The 17,512-nt window shown below is 66.1% G+C and overlaps 2 protein-coding genes across 9 annotated transcripts; both read left to right on the top strand.

The window, feature by feature from the left end:
* Positions 1–3,029: 3,029 nt before the first annotated feature.
* Positions 3,030–7,170, top strand: PYCR1 (pyrroline-5-carboxylate reductase 1). Of its 3 annotated transcripts, none has more exons than XM_059671564.1 (8): positions 3,030–3,092; positions 3,510–3,626; positions 3,812–3,882; positions 4,602–4,781; positions 5,009–5,230; positions 5,459–5,551; positions 5,728–5,891; positions 6,393–7,170. In XM_059671564.1, exons 2-8 carry the CDS (start codon positions 3,560–3,562, stop codon positions 6,556–6,558), a joined length of 963 nt encoding a protein of 320 aa, XP_059527547.1. In that variant the 5' UTR covers positions 3,030–3,092; positions 3,510–3,559; the 3' UTR covers positions 6,559–7,170. The 3 variants fall into 3 exon arrangements, with proteins under 3 accessions (XP_059527547.1, XP_059527548.1, XP_059527549.1); XM_059671565.1 differs by lacking the exon at positions 3,030–3,092 and adding an exon at positions 3,127–3,346; XM_059671566.1 differs by lacking the exons at positions 3,030–3,092; positions 5,459–5,551 and having other exon boundaries at positions 3,411–3,626.
* Positions 7,171–8,713: 1,543 nt separating this feature from the next.
* On the top strand, positions 8,714–17,511 carry MAFG (MAF bZIP transcription factor G). Of its 6 annotated transcripts, none has more exons than XM_059671556.1 (3): positions 8,714–8,960; positions 13,032–13,094; positions 13,180–17,511. In XM_059671556.1, exons 1-3 carry the CDS (start codon positions 8,721–8,723, stop codon positions 13,630–13,632), a joined length of 756 nt encoding a protein of 251 aa, XP_059527539.1. In that variant the 5' UTR covers positions 8,714–8,720; the 3' UTR covers positions 13,633–17,511. The 6 variants fall into 6 exon arrangements, with proteins under 6 accessions (XP_059527539.1, XP_059527542.1, XP_059527540.1 ...); XM_059671559.1 differs by having other exon boundaries at positions 8,835–8,956; XM_059671557.1 differs by lacking the exon at positions 8,714–8,960 and adding an exon at positions 9,982–10,165.
* The last annotated feature ends 1 nt before the right edge of the window (position 17,512 follows it).

Raw genomic sequence — 17,512 nt, 5'->3', positions numbered from 1 at the left:
GAGGCAGGCCTGCTGGACGCACTCTGCACATGGGTTCCCTGGGGGAGGGTTTGGGCAGCCCCGTGTCCATTGCGGTCGGGAGCCCACATTCAGGCGGAACCTAAGTGAAGCTGAACAGAGACAATTCCCAGGGCTGTGGGGAGGGGCTGGAAAGGAGCCGGGCGTGTGGACAGAGCTGGGCCGGGGCAGGGCCTGGGGGCCGGCCTCCTGCCTTCAGGGGGCAGCTCCTGAGCAGGCAGCCAGGCCCGCGGGGGCCGGGGGCCGTGCAGCTCAAGGGGAAGGAGCCGGAACCATGACCCCAGCTCACCCACCGGCCTCCACTGGCCAGAGAGAGGGGAACGGAGCCAGGACGGTGGAGTGGCCAGGGCCAGCCGAGGAGTAGCTGGTTCCCACCAGGCCGGCCCCGCCACCGGCCCCACCAGGACCTGCTGTGGCCCAGGGGAGGCTGGCCCAGGGCAGCCACGGGACACGGAGCCGGCCCCGCGCCTCCCTGGTGCTCACGGCCCACGACCTCCATCTGCTCAAGTGTCCGTTCGCCTGGCCGCTGACCACCAGGGCCCACTGGGGCCGTCGTCCAGCCAGCTTCCTCCATTGAGAGCCCGGCCGGGGCAGGCCCCAGCACAGGGCCCTTCAGCCCGGCCTCTCGCCCAGGGTCCTGAGCAGGAAATAAAGGCCAGCGCTGACCTGCGCCCGGCTCTGGCCAGCAGTCTGCACCTCCTGGGCCCCCCTCACCCCCTCCTCAGCGGAGAAGAGCCTGACCCTGCCTGGCAGGGGAGGAGGCGGCCGGGGGCCCAGGGTATCGGGGAGAGAGCAGCCTCGGTCCTCTCCCTCGGTGAGAGCCAGCGTGGGGGGAGAGGGGATAACACCAAGCTTCCGCCCCCCCCCGCCCCGGCGGCACTCAGCACTGCCCGTCACCCACACCCCAGCAGGGGTGCCGGGCCCCAGCGGGGGACAGAGGGGTGCTGCCCACTGTGGGTGGCGGGACCCAAGCAGGTTTCAGGCGCAGGCACCCAGCGGAGTGGGAGACAATGGGCCCCGCCGTGGGGAGGGCACTCGAGGGGCCCTTTACCCAGGGGGCAGTGGGGCAGGCTCCACAGCAGATCCCCGAAGAGGGCAGCAGCCCGTGTCTGAGGGAGGGTTGGGGTTGGGGGGACATTTCCAGGTGACAAGGAGCCTACGGGCCACAGTCGTCCTTCCTTTTCCAGCCAAACTTCCGGAACGCGTTCTCTGCCACCGGCTTCCCAGTCCCCGCACCGTCCAGAGGGCACTGGCCAGAGGCCGCGGCCCCAGTGCCCCGCCCACACCAACTGTCGCAGGTCCGATGGGGGACAGAGGGGGTGCTCCTGCCGACACTGCCCCTGGACCGGAGGCCTCCCTCGGCTCCAGGGAGTTACTGGCCGTTATTAACTGGAAAACAGCACTTTGTGTCCAGCCGGTGTGGCTCAGCGGCCGAGCGTCCACCTATGAAGCAAGAAGTCCCTGGTTGGATTCAGGCCAGGGCAGATGCTGCGGTTGCAGGTTCGACCCCCAGTAGGGGGCGTGCAGGAGGCAGCCAATGGATGATGTTTCTCTCTCTCCCTCTTCCTCTCTCTCTCTAAAAAGCAATAAAAACATTTTTTTAAAAGAAAAAAAAACTACTTTTTAAAGAAGAGGGTTCCATTCTCTGGTGACGGACGGTCAGGAGGGCTGGGCCTGTGTCCGGGCCGCTTCCCCAAGCAGCCCCTTCCTGGGGGGGGGGGGGGGAGGGAGGACTAGTGGCCCCGACGGGCCTGGCACCCGATCGCCCGCTGCACAGGGCCCTGGTCGCCGCGTCAAAGAAAAGGCCCAGCCTGCCTCTGGGCACCAGCGCGGAGTGATTCTGAGAATAGGTTCTGGGACAACTTGTCATTTCATTTGCAGAACTGATCAAACAGGGGGCTCACCCCTTCTCCTGTGGGCAGCGAGCTGTCCACAAGGGTCCCTTCCTCCTTGGCCTGGATCCTGCTGCTGCCTGGGACCCCAGACCTTCCCAAACCCAACAAGGACTCAGACTCGGCTCAGATGAGCCCTGAGCGCGTCCTGGTGGGGGTGGGGGCGCTGCGGCCATGTGCTCCCTAAGACCCAGGGCCAAGGGCTTCCAGGGGCCCGGCAGACAAGACGTCAGGAGAGACTGGGGTGCTCCATGAAGCTGGGGGGCGCTGGGGTCACCTTCCTCTGTTTGCCACCTGCCGAAGCTGCCTGTCGGGTAGGTGGGCATGGCAACAGGCCTATGACCCAGGGTCATGCAGCTTTCAGAGGGGCCTGGCCCAGAGAGACCGGCGGGGAGAAGCTCCCGGTGCAAGGAGCAGGGTCTTGGGGGGCAGGACCTAGACTTCCCGGGGCGCCTGAGCAGCCTCCTGGTACAACTGAATAAAACCCAGACAAGCTGGAAACAGCACACACAGAACTTGAAAGCGGCAAGAAACAGCATCCCACTAGCGATCCACGTTAAATGTTTCCCTCCGGCAAACTGTTCGCGCACACACACCTCGCACCGAGCGCGCCAGCAAAGCTCTGCTCAGCAGGGCTCCTCCGCGCGGTGGCCCGCAGGCAGCAGGTCTGGGATCACGGCCAGCGCCCCCCGCGGTGGGGACCCCACTCCCGCCGCCCCTTACCCCCGCGCTCAGTCCCCACGTATGGGCCTGCGGGCCCGGATCTCGGGGGGGCGAGCGCCCAAGGGGCTGGGGTTCCACGGGACGCACGGGGCTGGGCGGTTCCAGGAGACCCGCTGCTGGGGGGCGCGGGCGCGGGGTGGGGTTTCCAGGGTGCAGCGTTCTCGTCGCACGGGTCCGGGGTGCAGGGTCCCAATAGGCGTGGATCCGGAGGGGCGGGGGTCCCGGATCACCTGGGAGTGGGGGGGCGGCGGGGCGACCAAGCCGGGCCGGCGGGGGCGGGGGCCACGGCGAGTGGATGATGCAACCCCCCCGCACCGCCACCCGCACCCTCTGATTGGTCAGCGTCCGAATGGCCGCGCTGCGGATTGGCTGGGGCGTCGGAGGCGGGGCCGCGGGGCGGAGATGCCGCGTGGCTGGCGCCGCTCGGTGGGTGGGGGGCGACCTGCGCTGGAGAACCCGGTACCTGGGCGCCCCGCGGGGTCGGCTCCTGCGGCCGAGAGCGCTGCCGGGCGGGGCGGCGCGTCTGGGTCCCGGCCCGGGCGGGGGGAGCCGGGGCGGGAGGCGCTCGCCCCTGGGGGCCTTCAGGCGCCCGCCGCCCCGCGACCCCTTTGCAGGCCGGCGCGCTCCTTCCTGCTCCACGTGCGCGGGATCTCGGGGAGCTAAGCCGGGGACCCCGCTGTAGCTGGGAATCGGGGTCCGGGTCCCCGCTGTAGGTGGGAGTCGGGGCAGTGCCCGGGGCTCCGGGGCTGTCGGGCAGCCCAGGGGGAAGTTAGACGGGTTTGGGGGAGGGGGTGGCGCCTGCAGGCGGTGGAGTGGCCCGGCCTGCCACTGCCCCCCTAACTTCTGGCGCCGGATCCTGCCCCGCCTCCCCCGCAGTTCCCACCGCGCAAGGGGCAGCTCCGAGGGCCGTGGGCGCGTCGGACGCCATGAGCGTGGGCTTCATCGGGGCGGGCCAGCTGGCCTTTGCCCTGGCCAAGGGGTTCACGGCGGCAGGTAGGTCCTGCGGCCGGGAGGGCGCCCCCTTCTGCAGGGGGGCGGGAAGAGGGGGGTCTCCATAATACGCCTGTGGGACATGGCAGTCCCAAGGTGTTTGGGGGGCGGGGTTGCTCTCACCCTGGGTGGTGGGGGTTCTGCTCTCCCTCCTGGGAACGGCCTTGAGGGGGGAACTGTTCCTGCAGGCGTCCTGGCCGCCCACAAGATCATGGCCAGCTCTCCAGACATGGACCTGGCCACGGTCTCCGCCCTCAGGGTAAGTGCTGGGTGACTGGGCCAGTCAGCGGATCTGACATGGGGGGGGGGGCGCCTGACCCTGGAGGGCCAGGAGTAGTGGCCCCAGGGGGACACCATGAGACCCTGCTCGGCTCTGGGACCTGGGTGATGTGCAGCCGGTGGAGAGGGGGTGATGTCAGGAAAGGGGTGCTGGGGGGCCAGACAGATGGGGCCAGTGTGGGGCCAGGCCAGACACTTCTGGCGCTGATATAGTTTGGGTTCACTGTAGCTGATTAGACATCCAGACCCGAGGGTGGGCAAGTGCCCAGCTTGGGGCCACCACTCACCCCACAGAGGCAGGGGGGTGGGGTGGGGGGCTGAGGCTGGGACAGAGAGGAAGGAGAGAGAGAGAGCAATATCAGTGATGAGAAAGAAACATTGGTCAGCTGCCTCCTGCACACCCCACACTGGGGATTGAGCCTGCAACCCGGGCATGTGCCCTGACCAGGATCGCACCCTGACCTCCTGGTTCACAGGTCAATGCTCAACCACTGAGCCACGCGCGCCGGGCGCTTCCTCTACTTTTGGGTGGGAGGGGCGGTTGGGGTGTCACAGCCCCTTTCCCTGAGCCCCAGGTCTGGCCATGCCCACACCCCAGCAGCTTCTGTGCTGGTCCACATGATGGCTCTTGGCTGAGAGAGATGCTGGGGGTCCGGCCAGCTACGAGGGCAGGCTGAGCCCCCCCGGCATTCCCCACAGAAAATGGGGGTGAACCTGACGCCCCACAACAAGGAGACGGTGCAGCACAGCGACGTGCTCTTCCTGGCAGTAAAGCCGCACATCATCCCCTTCATCCTGGACGAGGTCGGCGCCCACATCGAGAGCCGGCACATCGTGGTGTCCTGCGCGGCCGGCGTCACCATCAGCAGCATCGAGAAGGTGGGGCTGCGGCCCGGGGTGTGGAGAGCGGGTGGGAGTGTGTGCAGAGAGGCCAGGCCTCCGGCCCTCGATTTGCGGGGGTTCTCCATCTGTGAAATGGGCGTGTGGGCCCCACCCCCAGTGAGAACTCAGGAAATGCTCAGGTGGATGAGCCCGGTCTCACCCTCACCCAGCGCCCCCTGCTGGGCCCGGGGCTGGGCGGGACACCCCGCTGGTTTCTCCTACAGAAGCTCAGGGCGTTCCAGCCGGCACCCAAAGTCATCCGCTGCATGACCAACACGCCGGTGGTGGTGCGGGAGGGGGCCACCGTGTACGCCACGGGCACCCACGCTGACGTGGAGGACGGCCGGCTCCTGGAGCAGCTGCTGGGGAGCGTGGGCTTCTGCGCGGAGGTGGAGGAGGACCTGATCGACGCCGTCACGGGGCTCAGTGGCAGCGGGCCCGCCTACGTGAGGACTGGACCGGGTGCAGGCGGGCGGTGGCTGGGGCCTGGCAGGGGGCAGCTGGGGGTGTGGGAGGACCTCCCGGTGCCTTCGTCAGTCCTTCCCCCTCCTCCCTGCTCCCTGCTCCGGTCCTTCCCCTCCTCCCTGCTCTGGCCACTTTGGGCAGAGCTGCTGGACAACCATTGCCCGGAGAATTCGCCAGGGGACCCTGGCTTAGGCGCCCTCTCCCCGCAGGCGTTCACAGCCCTCGATGCCCTGGCTGACGGGGGCGTGAAGATGGGGCTTCCCAGGCGCCTGGCAGTCCGCCTCGGGGCCCAGGCTCTGCTGGTCAGTATTGTCCCTGACCCTCTGGTGGGGCCACTCCTTGCTGGGCATGAGGCTAGTGCCCTGGAACGGAGGGGCCGGTCGTCAGCGTGTGCCTCAGTGGCGGGGCTGGGCGCCATGTCGTGCGGATGTGGATGGGCACCCCACAGCCGACATCCTCTCTTGTCTCCCCCACGCAGGGTGCTGCCAAGATGCTGCTGGACTCGGAGCAGCACCCAGGGCAGCTCAAGGACAACGTCTGCTCCCCTGGAGGCGCCACCATCCACGCCCTGCACGTGCTGGAGAGCGGGGGCTTCCGCTCCCTGCTCATCAACGCCGTGGAGGCCTCCTGCATCCGCACCCGGTGGGCCCCGCCGCCCGCCCCCCACTCCCAGCCCGCACACCGAGCCCTCCCCTCCACCCCGCACCCACAGCCTGCCTATCTGGGAAGCTCTTGGCCATGGGCTGCTGGCTCAGCCGCTAACATTCGAGTCTGCTCAGCCCCTCACTCAGCAGATGTGTATCGAGCTCTGGCCTGGTGGTGGGCAGGGCACAGGGAGCCCTGAGGTTCTCTGGGGTGCGGTTTACCGTGCCCTCCCCGTTGTCCTGCCGGGGAGCCTCTGTGGACTGGTGATAACCCTCCTCCGGGCCTGGCTGGGGAGATTAGCAGGTTAGAACGCAGGACCTGGCGCCGGCACCGGCTTGTCGAGAGGCCCGTGACCGCTGACAGGAAGCCAGAGCGGCACGGAGTCTGGAGTCCAGGCTCGGTATCGCTGTCCCTGGGCTGTGGGCCCTCCTCCCGCGTGGACACCTGGGCTCGGAGGAGGCGGGTCCCGGTACTCAACCCCCCTCTCTGCCCCTCCAGGGAGCTGCAGTCCATGGCCGACCAGGAGAAGGTCTCGCCCGCTGCCATTAAGAAGACCGTCCTGGACAAGGTGAAGCTGGACTCTCCTCCGGGGGCCGCGCCGGCCGCTTCGGGCCACTCCAAGCTGCTCCCCCGCAGTGTGGCCCCGGCGGGCGAGAAGGACTGAGGGTCCCGCCTGCGCACCGGGCTGCCCTCTGCCTTCCCTCTCCTGGGCTTGGAGCTCCTGCGCCCGGCGTCTCTAGGCCCAGGCCACACAGGGTGTCGTGTCCGCATGGTGGCCTGCCCATGGCTCTGGTCAACTTGGGCCTAGCAGGGTCATAGCCAGGGGGGGATACATCACTTCCCAGTGGGAGCCTCCCTGAGCGCTTCCTGGCCCAGAAGAGGGGTGGACTCTCTGAGTGCAACCTCCTCCTTCCTCTGCTCCCAGCTCAGAAGGGGTTCAGCTCCCAGTGTCAGCTGTCGTGGGGCTTGGCCCCTTCCTAAGCACAGAGGTCAAGGTTCCCTGCCCTGAAGGTCCAGCCAAGAAGAGAGCCCCCTCCCACGCCTGCCACTTCCCCAACCTCCTCGTGCAGGGACACCTCCCTCGGTGTCGGGGGACCAGCATCCTGACCTCAGAGGAGGGACCTCGGTTCTTGGCCGGCTGCCAGCTGCCCCTTGCTCCCACTTGACACCTGAGAAGGGCTCCTCGGGCAGGTGGCCGTCCAGGTCCCCGGAGCACTCAGGCCACTGTCTCCCCCTTCTGGCCTTTTAGGTTCAATAAACTGGTTTCCAGCCCTAACTTCTAACTTTGTCTCCACGTGTGGAGGGTTGCCCCAGCTGCCCAGAGCGTCATGGCGGCCGGGTGTGATGTCAGAGGCTGAGCCAGTAGCCCATGGCCGAGAGCCCTTGCTCCCCAGGTAGCCCGGCTGTGGGTGGGGGGAGGGGGCTCCCAGGGAGCAGAGGAAGGGTCAGCCCCTCAGGCCGCCGTCACTAGAAGTGTGATGGAAATTGGTACCGTTGGCTGGGAGGGCGGGGGGGGGGGGGTTGGCGGGCGGAGCAGCCCCAGCTTCTGCATCCTCCATGCCTCCTGACTTAACGGGGGCACGTGTCTCCCCAAATTACCCAGGCAAGGGCAGGTGGGGCAGATGGCCCTTAGGGAGCTAGCTGCATTAGGGTTTCTCCAGAAAAGCAGAAAAAATAGATATTAGAACATATATAGAGGTGGTTATAAGGAAGTGGCTAGCAAGTCCACCCTGCAGGGTGGCGAGCAGGCTGGATACCAGACAGCTGAGGTGCCCGTTCACAGGCCCTCAGGCAGGGAGAGCCCATGTTGCTGGTGAGTCTGAAGGCAGAATTCTCCAGGGCCGGTCAGTCTCTTTGGCCTTCTGTTGCTTGGAGGAGGCCCACCCACATCTCAGAGGGTGATCTGTCCAAGTCTACGACTTAACGTTAATCTCGGGCAAAAACACCCTCACAGAAACAGGCAGTATATTGGGCCAGCTATTTGGGCATCCCGGGTCCCAGGCAAGTTGACACATAAAATTAACTCCCAGGGAGGCCCCCAAGCTACTGAGGGTCAGAACCCTTATGGGGTCAGGAGGGCTCACCCTTTGATCACAATAACAAACAGTTACAGAGCATAGAGACAAGAGGAGGCCTGGGCCTCGGGCTGACACGCCCACACACACACACACACACACACACACACACACACCCCCCTGCGGAGCGCTCTGTAGGTGGTGCTGTCCCCGGGGGGTGACTAGGGGCGCTGCCAATCGCAGAGCCGCATGCCTGTCCTCTCCAGTTCGCCCCTGCCCCTGGGCCCACTTAGAACCAAGGCCCAGCGCACGTGGGTGGGCGGACGAGGCACTTAGGGGACAAGGGGAGAGACGAGAAACCAGAAAAACGGAAGAAAATGCACAACAGAAAACACAAGGAGCATGACTGCGCCCGCTCCCAGTCTGCCAGGGTGGCCTCGAGAGGCCTGTGCAGGGCTGGCGCGCGTGTGGGAGTGTGTCCCCGCGCGGCCCGCCTCGGGCGTGGCCCAAGCACAGACCCCCCACCCCCACCCCGGCCCCGCGCAGGTGAGCGGAGCGGCCCTTGGACACGTGGCCCTTGAAATTGTCAGCGCACCGGCCACTAGGCCCCGCCTCCAGGGCCGGGGAAGGGGCGTGGCCTCAGGAGAGCGCGCTCCCGACTAGAACCGCGAGACCCCGCTCGGGCAGGGCGCGCGTTGCCAAGGCGACGGCGCCCAAGTGCGCAGGCGCATTGCAACCACGCCCCGCCGCCGCCGCCGCCGCCGCCACCGCGCCTTCCCCTTTAAGCCCCGGCCGGTCGCGACGCCGCTTCATGAATGGAGCCCACGTGACCAAACATCATGTGACGTCTGTGGAGCGGCGGCGGCGGCGGCGGCGGCGGCGGATCCCCAGCCTGGTCCGGCCCAGCCTTCCCAGCGAGCTTGGCCCGGCCCGCGCAGGCGGCGAGCCCCCATCCCGGGCGCGGAGCCCCGCGCGGTCCCTCCCCGCGCAGCCTCGGAGCGCTCGCCGCCCCCCGCCCCGGCCTCGGCCCGCCCGGCCCGCAGTGTGGTGGGTGAGTGCGGCTGCGGGCCCGGCCGGACGGGGGGCGGGGGCCGTGGGAGCCCGGGGGCTCCGGGCCAGGGTGCAGCCGGCGGGGCCGCGGCTCCTCCCGGCGGACCCGAGCGGCGCGGGCCGGGCGCCCCTGGCTCCGGGTCTGCCCTGCTCCCCGATGGCGACCGTGCCTCGATTTCCCTCCCGGGCAGGGCGCTGCTTGGCCCGTGCGCGCGGGGTGCGGGGGGTGGGCCGCGGGGCCGGCGAGGGCGGCGGGCGGGGCGGGCGCGCGGCTTGCTCCACGGAGGCTGGGGTGCCCTGGAGGGAGGGGCGGCCAGGGTGGCGGGAGGAAAGGGTGGGGTCGAGTGGGGCGCCCAGGGCTCCGCGGAGCAGCCGGGCGGCCTGGGTCGGAGCTGCTGATTCATCAGGTGTCTGCACCGCGCCTTCCCGGGCGCCGCGGGCCGGGGCGGGGGGGCGGCACGGGGGGCGCTAGGACGCCCCTGGTCGCGCCGGCTCGGCTCCGTCGCCCGCGAGCCGGAGCCCGAGGGAGACTTGCTGAGTCATCAGCATGAGGTCACTCGGCTCCTCCCGGTGCCCGGGGGATCCGAGCCGGGGCCCGGGGCCTCCAAGGCCAGGGAACACGAGGTGGCGGGGCCGCGGGGCCGCGCGGGTGGTGCTAGGCCCACGGTTGGGGCGCCGTTTAAGTTTGGCCTGAGGTTCAAGTCGAGGGCCGGGTGGTGAGCAGGAAGCGGAGGGGCCGCGGCGGGAGGACGGGCAGCCCCAGGCCGGTGCACCCCTCGCGGGCGTGCTCTGCCCTGGCAGCCGGCCGCGACCCGCGTCTGGGACAGTTCCCCAAACTGGGAAATAGTTCCCTCCAGCGAGCGAAGGGGAGGAGCCTAGAGGGGCCGAGCCGGGGGCGGGCGGGCGGGCTTCCCCTGAGTGGTCTGGTCGGCCGGGCCGCGCGCCCAGGGGCGGGGAAGAGAGGGCAACACCGACCAGAGAGGGAGAAAGAGGCCGGGGAGGCCTGGCGGGAGGGGCCGCCGGGGTGGCGGGAGCAGGAAAGGGTGGGGTCCGGTGGGGAGCCCAGGGCTCCGTGAAAGAGCCGGGCAGAGTACACCCTGTCCTGAGGCCTGGTGACCGTGGACAGGACAGTTGGCAAGCAGGTGCGGCTCTACCAGGAAATTGCCAATGAGAGGAAGCGGCAGGCCTGAGCCATTGGGGACCAAGGTGCTTGGTGAGCAGGTCCTGCCCCCATTGCAGCCTGGCCTGGGGGTGTGGGTGCACGCTGCAGCTGGTGGGAGCTTCAGGGCACAGCGGGTGGGCTGGGGTGGAAGAATTCGGTTCCCCATCACCCCAGAGCTGTCCCCCTGGAGGTTGGGGCTCAGCGCTGTGCAGGTGAGCAGAGACTGTGGCCCTGATGGGCGTTGGGCCAGATGATGGGGACCCGTGGGGAGTGACCGCTTGAGGGTGGTGTGTGCCGGACGCCTCTCCCGGGGGTGGGCAGTTCCTGGCCTCTAGGGGTGCGGGAGTGTTTTGTCTAGACCAGCCCCGAGGACCCCTCTTGCCCAGGGGCTCATGTCTGCAGAGATTGGCTCCCCACCAGCACACACTTACAGGGCGGGGCAAAAGTGGGTTTGCAGTGTTGAGTGTATGGAACATGGAGTTTATTCTTGTACTATTTATTAGTTGTCTTGTTTTCCAGACGAACAACTGTAAACCGACTTTTGCCCCACCCTGTACACACACACACACACACACAGAGTCTGGGCTTAGAAATGTCAGATGTTTTCAAACACTTCAGCTGATGGTTTGGCCGTCATTGTATGCCGTAGGGAAGTACAGATTCCTGGAGGGGACTTTCTTTCTTTTCTTTTTTGTTTTGTTTTGTTAATGTTTTTATTGATTTTTGTTTTTAGAGAAAGAGAAAGGGAGAGGGATAAAGAGAAACATCATCCATTGGCTGCCTCCTGCATGCCCCCTACTGGGGATCGAGCCCACAACCCGGGCATGTCCCCTGATCAGGAGTCAAAAAGGTGACTTCTTGGTTCGTAGGTCAACGTTCAACCACTGAGCCACACCGGCTGGGCTGGAGGGGTTCTCCATTACTTTTGCTTCAGTGGAAATTAAGTTTTAGACTTTTCTCCGAGTGGCTTTTGGTGGCTGAGGGCTTCTGGAGGAGGTGGTCGGAGGGAGGAGGGAGTGAGGCCGGACTGGCTTGGGGGACAGAGCGCTCAGGTCCACGGCCTGGAGTTTGGGCCCAGGGGAAAGGCGTAGAGCTCCCTGCACCTCCACCCTTCCTGCGGGACTCTGGGCTGTGGGAGCTCAGGGCCGCCTCGGCCTGATCCACAGAGCGGACTCTGCCCTGGGGAGCGAGGGAAGGAGGGTGGCTGGGCCCCAGCTTGAATGAGCCAGAGGGATGGAGCAGCCTCCTCTTGGCCCAGACTTTGGGGTCCCCTCTGCCTGGCTCCTGTCCATCTCAAGGCTGTTCTGTCCTGTCAGTGTGTGTCCTCAGGTGGGTGGAGGCCAGGCCCCGAGGCCTGCAGCCCTGGCTCCGCGGCCTGCCCCCCCCCCCCCCCCCGCGCTCCCCCCTCCCCCCGCGCTCACGCACACCTTTGATTAGGAGGCCGCTGGCTGCGCTTGTGCTGAGTCCAGGCTTCTGTGGAGGTGAAATCTGTCGAGGAGGCACTTTTGTGTGTGATCTCTCCAGGAAGTCACCGCTGCGCTCAGCATTGGGGGTGGAGGGGGCACCGGGGTGGGACAGGCTGGTGCCAAGGCTTTTCCTTTGGGGCAGGACCCGGGGCAGCGTCCCTGCCCTCCAACTCCTGCTGCTGGGAGGGCCTGGCCCTGAGGACCTTCTCGCCTGGGGCCTCCTGGGGCCAGGCTGGGTGGGTGGGGCCTGCCATGGAGCCCACTTGTGCCTTCACTTCCCCAGCCCGCACTTCAGCTTCCAGGGAGAGTAAGACGTGCACCCCCTGCCCCCCAGGCCACCTGCCTGAAGAGCTTGTGGCTCCTTCCAGGAGGGAGACTGTGGTCAGTCTCAGCCATGCAGCCAGTTACCTCCCTGCATCGCACCCGGAAAGTGGAGCGCAAAGTGGGGGGTGGGGCAGCCAATCTGGTGGCAGCCGGCTGAGCCAGGAGGCGCAGGACGAGGCGAGCAGGATTGTTCTTGGCAGGGCTTTGGGAAGCAGAAAGGGAGGTGGGGTGTGGGAAAGGTGGGTGCTGACTCTGGACAGGGGGCCTGAGAGCAGTCAGTGGCCCAAGGGGCTGAGCGGGCCCCCTGAACGGCTCCTGCGGGCACTCTTGTGAAACACCCTGGACAGGGGGCAGGGGCACGGGATGCTGCAACCCAAAGCCACAGGATGGTTACTCCATCAGCGACAGGGCGCCCCGCCTGCCACCTGCAGGGTGGGGAGCTCCCCCAAAGCTTTGGACAGCCCACTTACCACACTTCAGAGTGAGGCATCTGAGAGACTCGGGACCCTGCTCGTCCTCCCCTCTGCCGAGTCCCTGTTGGGGCTGACCCCCTGAGCCTTCGTGAGAGCAGGGCTGTGACCCAGGCCGACGTAGGCCAGTGGCTATAGGAGGCTGGGCCCTGGGCACACACGTGCAGGGCTGCTGGCTCCGGCCCGACGGCCCTCACCTGCTGTCGGCCAGGCTGGCCTTTCTGGCCCCAACAGCTCTCTGCTCTGGCTGCTGGCCCCCTGGGGCAGTGTTGGCTGGCGGCCTGGGGAGTGCCAGGCGGTGAGGGAGCAAGGGAAGCGCTGAGTCAGCATGACTCGCCAGGAACAGCCGCTCTGGGGTGCACACAGGGTTATTTTTAAAGCTCAGGGCTTCCTTCTAGGCTGGCCCCTCGACCCTCTGACCTCTCCCCCGGCCCCTTTCCTTGCCTCTGCCTCCCTCACTGCCCTTCAATCCCCCTTTCCCCTTGGACCCTCCTGGGCTCCCCAGGGTTTCCTCGGGGCAGATAGTCGGGGAGCAGCCCAGCTCAGGGGAGGCAGGGCCAAAGGTCGGTCCTCGGCCGGTGTCGGGACTGGGCAGGTGGGGGCAAGGATGGCGGTGTCCAGGGCCCTGACCTCTGCCCCCTGTCTTGCAGAGTGCCTGCTTGCTGTGCCCCCGGGTTATGACGACCCCCAATAAAGGAAGCAAGGCCTTGAAGGTAAGCAGGCAGGGTGGGCGCCTCCCGGCTGGGGTGGCACCAGGATGGGGGCTGCCTGGCTGTGACCTGTGCCCCGTGCCCCCAGGTGAAGCGGGAGCCTGGCGAGAATGGCACCAGCCTGACGGACGAGGAGCTGGTGACCATGTCGGTGCGGGAGCTGAACCAGCACCTGCGGGGCCTGTCCAAGGAGGAGATCGTGCAGCTGAAGCAGCGCCGGCGCACACTCAAGAACCGCGGCTACGCCGCCAGCTGCCGCGTGAAGCGGGTGACGCAGAAGGAGGAGCTGGAGAAGCAGAAGGCGGAGCTGCAGCAGGAGGTGGAGAAGCTGGCCTCGGAGAACGCCAGCATGAAGCTGGAGCTCGACGCGCTGCGCTCCAAGTACGAGGCCCTGCAGACCTTCGCCAGGACCGTGGCCCGCGGCCCCGTGGCGCCTGCTCGGGGCCCCCTGGCCGCCAGCCTGGGGCCCCTGGTCCCTGGCAAAGTGGCCGCCACCAGCGTCATCACAATAGTAAAGTCCAAGACGGACGCCCGGTCGTAGGGACGCACGCTGGCCCAGGCGGGTCTGGGAGGGGCCGTTAGGCACGCGGCGCATCCGGCAGCCCTGTCCCCTTCCTCCTCCTCTCCCTGTCCTTCCTCCTCTCCCCTGCGAAGCACAACCTGCACCCCAGGGGCGCCGGGCTGAGCCCTTGATCTCGTCGTCGTTGTCATCGTGTGTTTTGTACGTTGGGATTGGTCAGTTCAGCGGTGACTGGGGTCGCTCGCCCCTGCCCCCTTTGTCCCAAGGCCACATGGCCTGGAACCCAGAGGTGGCCCTTGGGGAACAGAGAGAAGGAGCGAGCGAGCTGTGGGACTCGCGTGTCCCTGAGCAGGGAGGGCTCCAGGGCAGGGGCTGCTCGCTGTCCTGAGTGGCCTCCAGGCCCTGAAGGCTGCCGGGCTGGCAGGGGGCTGGGCAGTTCACTCACAGATGGACTCTGCTCCTCGGAGCAGGGTGTCCTGAGGGCCCTGGACAGGCGGGCCACCAGCCTGGGTGCCGGGCATGGGGCGCCGTGTGGCCGTGGGCCAGGGGCCTGGGCACGCTTGCCTGGCGCCTTGCACTGAACAAGACCAAATCACTGGTTGTGAGCGTACGTGAGGGTGTGTCCAGTGTCCTGCGATGGTCCGTGTCACTGTTTACATGACCTATTTGTGTGGTTACTAGCCCTTTATTTAAAAGAGAGAAGTTCCTTTTACGAAGTTATTAAATTATATGTTTAAAAGCTAAAGGAAAAAAAAAAAGAGCTGCAGAGTATTTATAAAACTGTCTTTTTACAAAAAAATAAGAAAAAAAACAAAGCAAGAACATTTGACCCTATAAATGGAAAAGGGAAGAAAGTATAATAGAAACTTTGCTAGTTTAAAAAAAGAAAAAAAAAAAGCCCTTTCTTGTAAACTTACAGACAAGTCTTTGTGGCTGTTGAAGTTTAGTTTTTATATACACAGAGTTATCAGATGTTATTTATAAAACTTAGTTTAAAAAAGAAAAAAAAAAAAAAAGCCAAGCCGCGAGCGACCACAGGCGCGTCCCGACGTCCTCCTTGCTGACTTGCAGTTGTACCGAAAGTGACTTATCCCCCCTCCGCTTCCGGCCGGGGCGCGTCGTCCGTGCCTGGTGAGGTCTTGTGCAGCGTCTGTGCTGGTGCTTCTGGTGACCTTTGACCTGTGGGTGTCACTTGTGTCTGTTTTCCTGTGTTTGTTTTTGGATTTGGTTGTCTTTTGCTTCTGCTGGCTTGCTGGGCGGGGGCTGGGGTGCCGGGCGGGACCTGCTCCAGCAGTTTGGGAGGGTCTGTGCCCACCAGCCCGGCTTCCCCAGCCCCCCCCGCCCGCCCGCCCCAGGCTTCCAGGGGGTCCCACCCCTGCTGCCCTCGCTCTCGCATGTGTGCGTCAGGTTTGGGCTGGTCCAGCCACGGGGCAGGTGAAACGGAGTTATCCCCGGGGCCCCCCACGCTGCTTCCCTGCCCCCACCCTGGCCCTGGGTGGGGTTTTGCAGACCAAGGCATCAGGGTCGGTGCCCACGTGGCCACGGCCACGCTGCCTGTCCCCCGCCGTCTTCCTTCTGGTGTCCAGTCAGCCTGCTCGGCTCCGGCCGCTGACCCCAGCTTGTTCCTCTAGGCTGCCCACAGGCCTCGGCTGGGGCAACCCAGGGCCCCCCTTTTCCTAGAACTGTGTGTGCTGCGGGGCGGTGCTTCCTAGGCAGGCCCAGGTGGTTTGGGGGCCCACCTGGGGTGGCTCCTGCCTGCCTGCGGGCCTGGGGGTCTCCACAGTGTCAGACAAGGGCTAGCCTCCAGGGCCAGGGCTGCCCCTCCTCTCCCCTGAACATGCTGGCAGCTCGGCCTCGGCCGTCTTCCGCCTCCTTCGGGATCTGTGTCTTCCAGGGATCCGATGATCGGCTGCGGAGGTCCCTCTCGGGCTGAGCCCCTCCCCCTCCCCCTCCCGGCCGCTGGGGGAGGCAGCGGCCTCCCAGGTTTGGCTGGGAGAGCTCCTTGTGGCCCGTGACGGGGGCTCCCCCAAGAGGCTCGCGCCGTCTCTGGGCCTTGGCCTGTTATTGGGGTTGCTGTTGGCTGCTTGGGGGCCCTGAATCCCTGAAAAGCACAGACGTGCAGCCTGGCAGGGCCTCACCTGGTGGGCAGGAGGTTCTCATCCCGCGTGCCTGTGGGATGGGAGCAGGGGGTGCTGGCGGCTCCTGCCCTCCCGATGGGCTGCTCCGCGTCCTGGCTGCTCAGAGGCGGTCCTGGCTGTGCCGGGTCAGCCTGCCGTGGAGGTTTTGACTGTTGACGCCAGGTGGCTTAGTGGCCTCCTCTCCAGGCTGCCTCTGACGGGTAGGACCCAGGCGACAGGTGGTGGTGGCGGTGGTGGCGGTGGCGGCAGCGTGTTGGAATCGCATGGTAACAGTCAGTCCCTAGAGAGAGGTCCTGCCCATCCTGGGGTGGGAGGGACAGCATCCATGTCCATGGGCAGCTCCCACTGATGTCCTGCCCGGAGCCGGTCCGACTCTGTGCACATCTGCCGGGCCGTGGACTGGAGGGCGGAGGGCGGAGGTGCCTGAGGAAGGTGAGAGGAGGGGGGTTGAGAGTGGGTGGTGCTGAGCAGAAATTGCAGGTCATGGTTTGGTTTACAGAAGCTTCTGGAGTTGGCGAGGCCATGTCCCGGCAGGGTTTTGGGCTGGAAGCAGCTGCCCCTGGGTCTGGGGGAGCATCCAGCCTGCGGGGCCCTCCACCCTCCCCTTCACCTCGGTCTCTTCACAGTAGGCTCTGTGTCCGCCTGTGACTGGTGTGTCTCTGGTCCTTGGTTAGATTTTCCCGCTGTGAGTGTGTTGTGTTCCCTCTTTCTCTCCACTTTTCTGACACAGTGAATCGAGGGCTTTGGCCAGAGCCAAGAATCCCAAACGTGTCCACTAAGTAAACCAGGCTGTGCCCCCCTCCCACCCTGCCCTCACCCGACTCCTCCCTCACCCCAACACGGACTCAGATTTCAGAGCAGAACCTGTGGGCATGGTCAGCTCCTGCCCGGAGCCCAGCCCCAAGGAGACCCCCGGGCCTGGCTGCTGCTGCTGGCACTGCCCTTTGTACCGGTGGGAAGACACGGCTGCTCCTGCGGCAGCTACGAGTGGGCTGGCTCCTGGCGGGGCGGCCGCAGCCTCCGTGGTCAGTGCCCAGCCCGCAGCCCGGGCCGCCGTAGCTCCAGGCCCGGAGGTCCAGCCCGTCCGGTCCGGTCTCGGGGGCCTCCAGCTGCGAGGTGGCTGGTTGGTCAGAGCTCCCTCCACAGCTGGGAAGCCTGAGCCACAACCTACAGCACCATTTCCGCCCCGGGACCCTGGAAGTTACTTTTTTAGGCTGTGGTTTAGTGAAAGGAACCAACACATTAACGATTTTTTCCCCTCAGAAGCCACTGAATAATTCTTTTTGGCGCGTTTTTGCCTTCCTGTTGGCCGCCTGGTTCGGGAACAGATGGGCAGATGGCCTGGCCCGGGTCCTGGGCCCGTGCTGCCCCCGCCCCGCCCCGGAGCAGCGGCCTCGGCCCAGCCCCTCCCGCCCACCCCTCGCCCTGCGAGTCCCCGAAGCCTTTAACCAAACGGGAGCGCGTGCAGCGCCGCCTCCTGGATCTTAGGGCCACAGGACAAGGGCTGCCCGGTGGGCCCCGCTCTCCCGGCGCCGAAAGGGCGGGTCCTGGGTCACCGCGGCCGCCCGGGAGGCTGCGGCGGGAGGGTGCCGCCGGGAGGGGTGCGGGGCCTGGGCGCCCCGCCCCGCGCAGTATTTATTGCTAAGTTATTGTCCGGGCGGCGCGGCCGGGCCCAGGTATTTATTGCTGTACATAGTGTATGTTTGTGACATATAAGGTTTTCTTTATTTTGTATATGATCAATAAACACCTTTTAAAAAGAC

Source organism: Myotis daubentonii, chromosome 16 (assembly GCF_963259705.1).
Source record: "Myotis daubentonii chromosome 16, mMyoDau2.1, whole genome shotgun sequence".
In the NCBI taxonomy this organism is placed as follows: Eukaryota; Metazoa; Chordata; class Mammalia; order Chiroptera; family Vespertilionidae; genus Myotis; species Myotis daubentonii.
The sequence above is the reverse complement of the archived record's forward strand: the minus strand, read 5'-3'. Positions and strand labels throughout refer to the sequence as shown.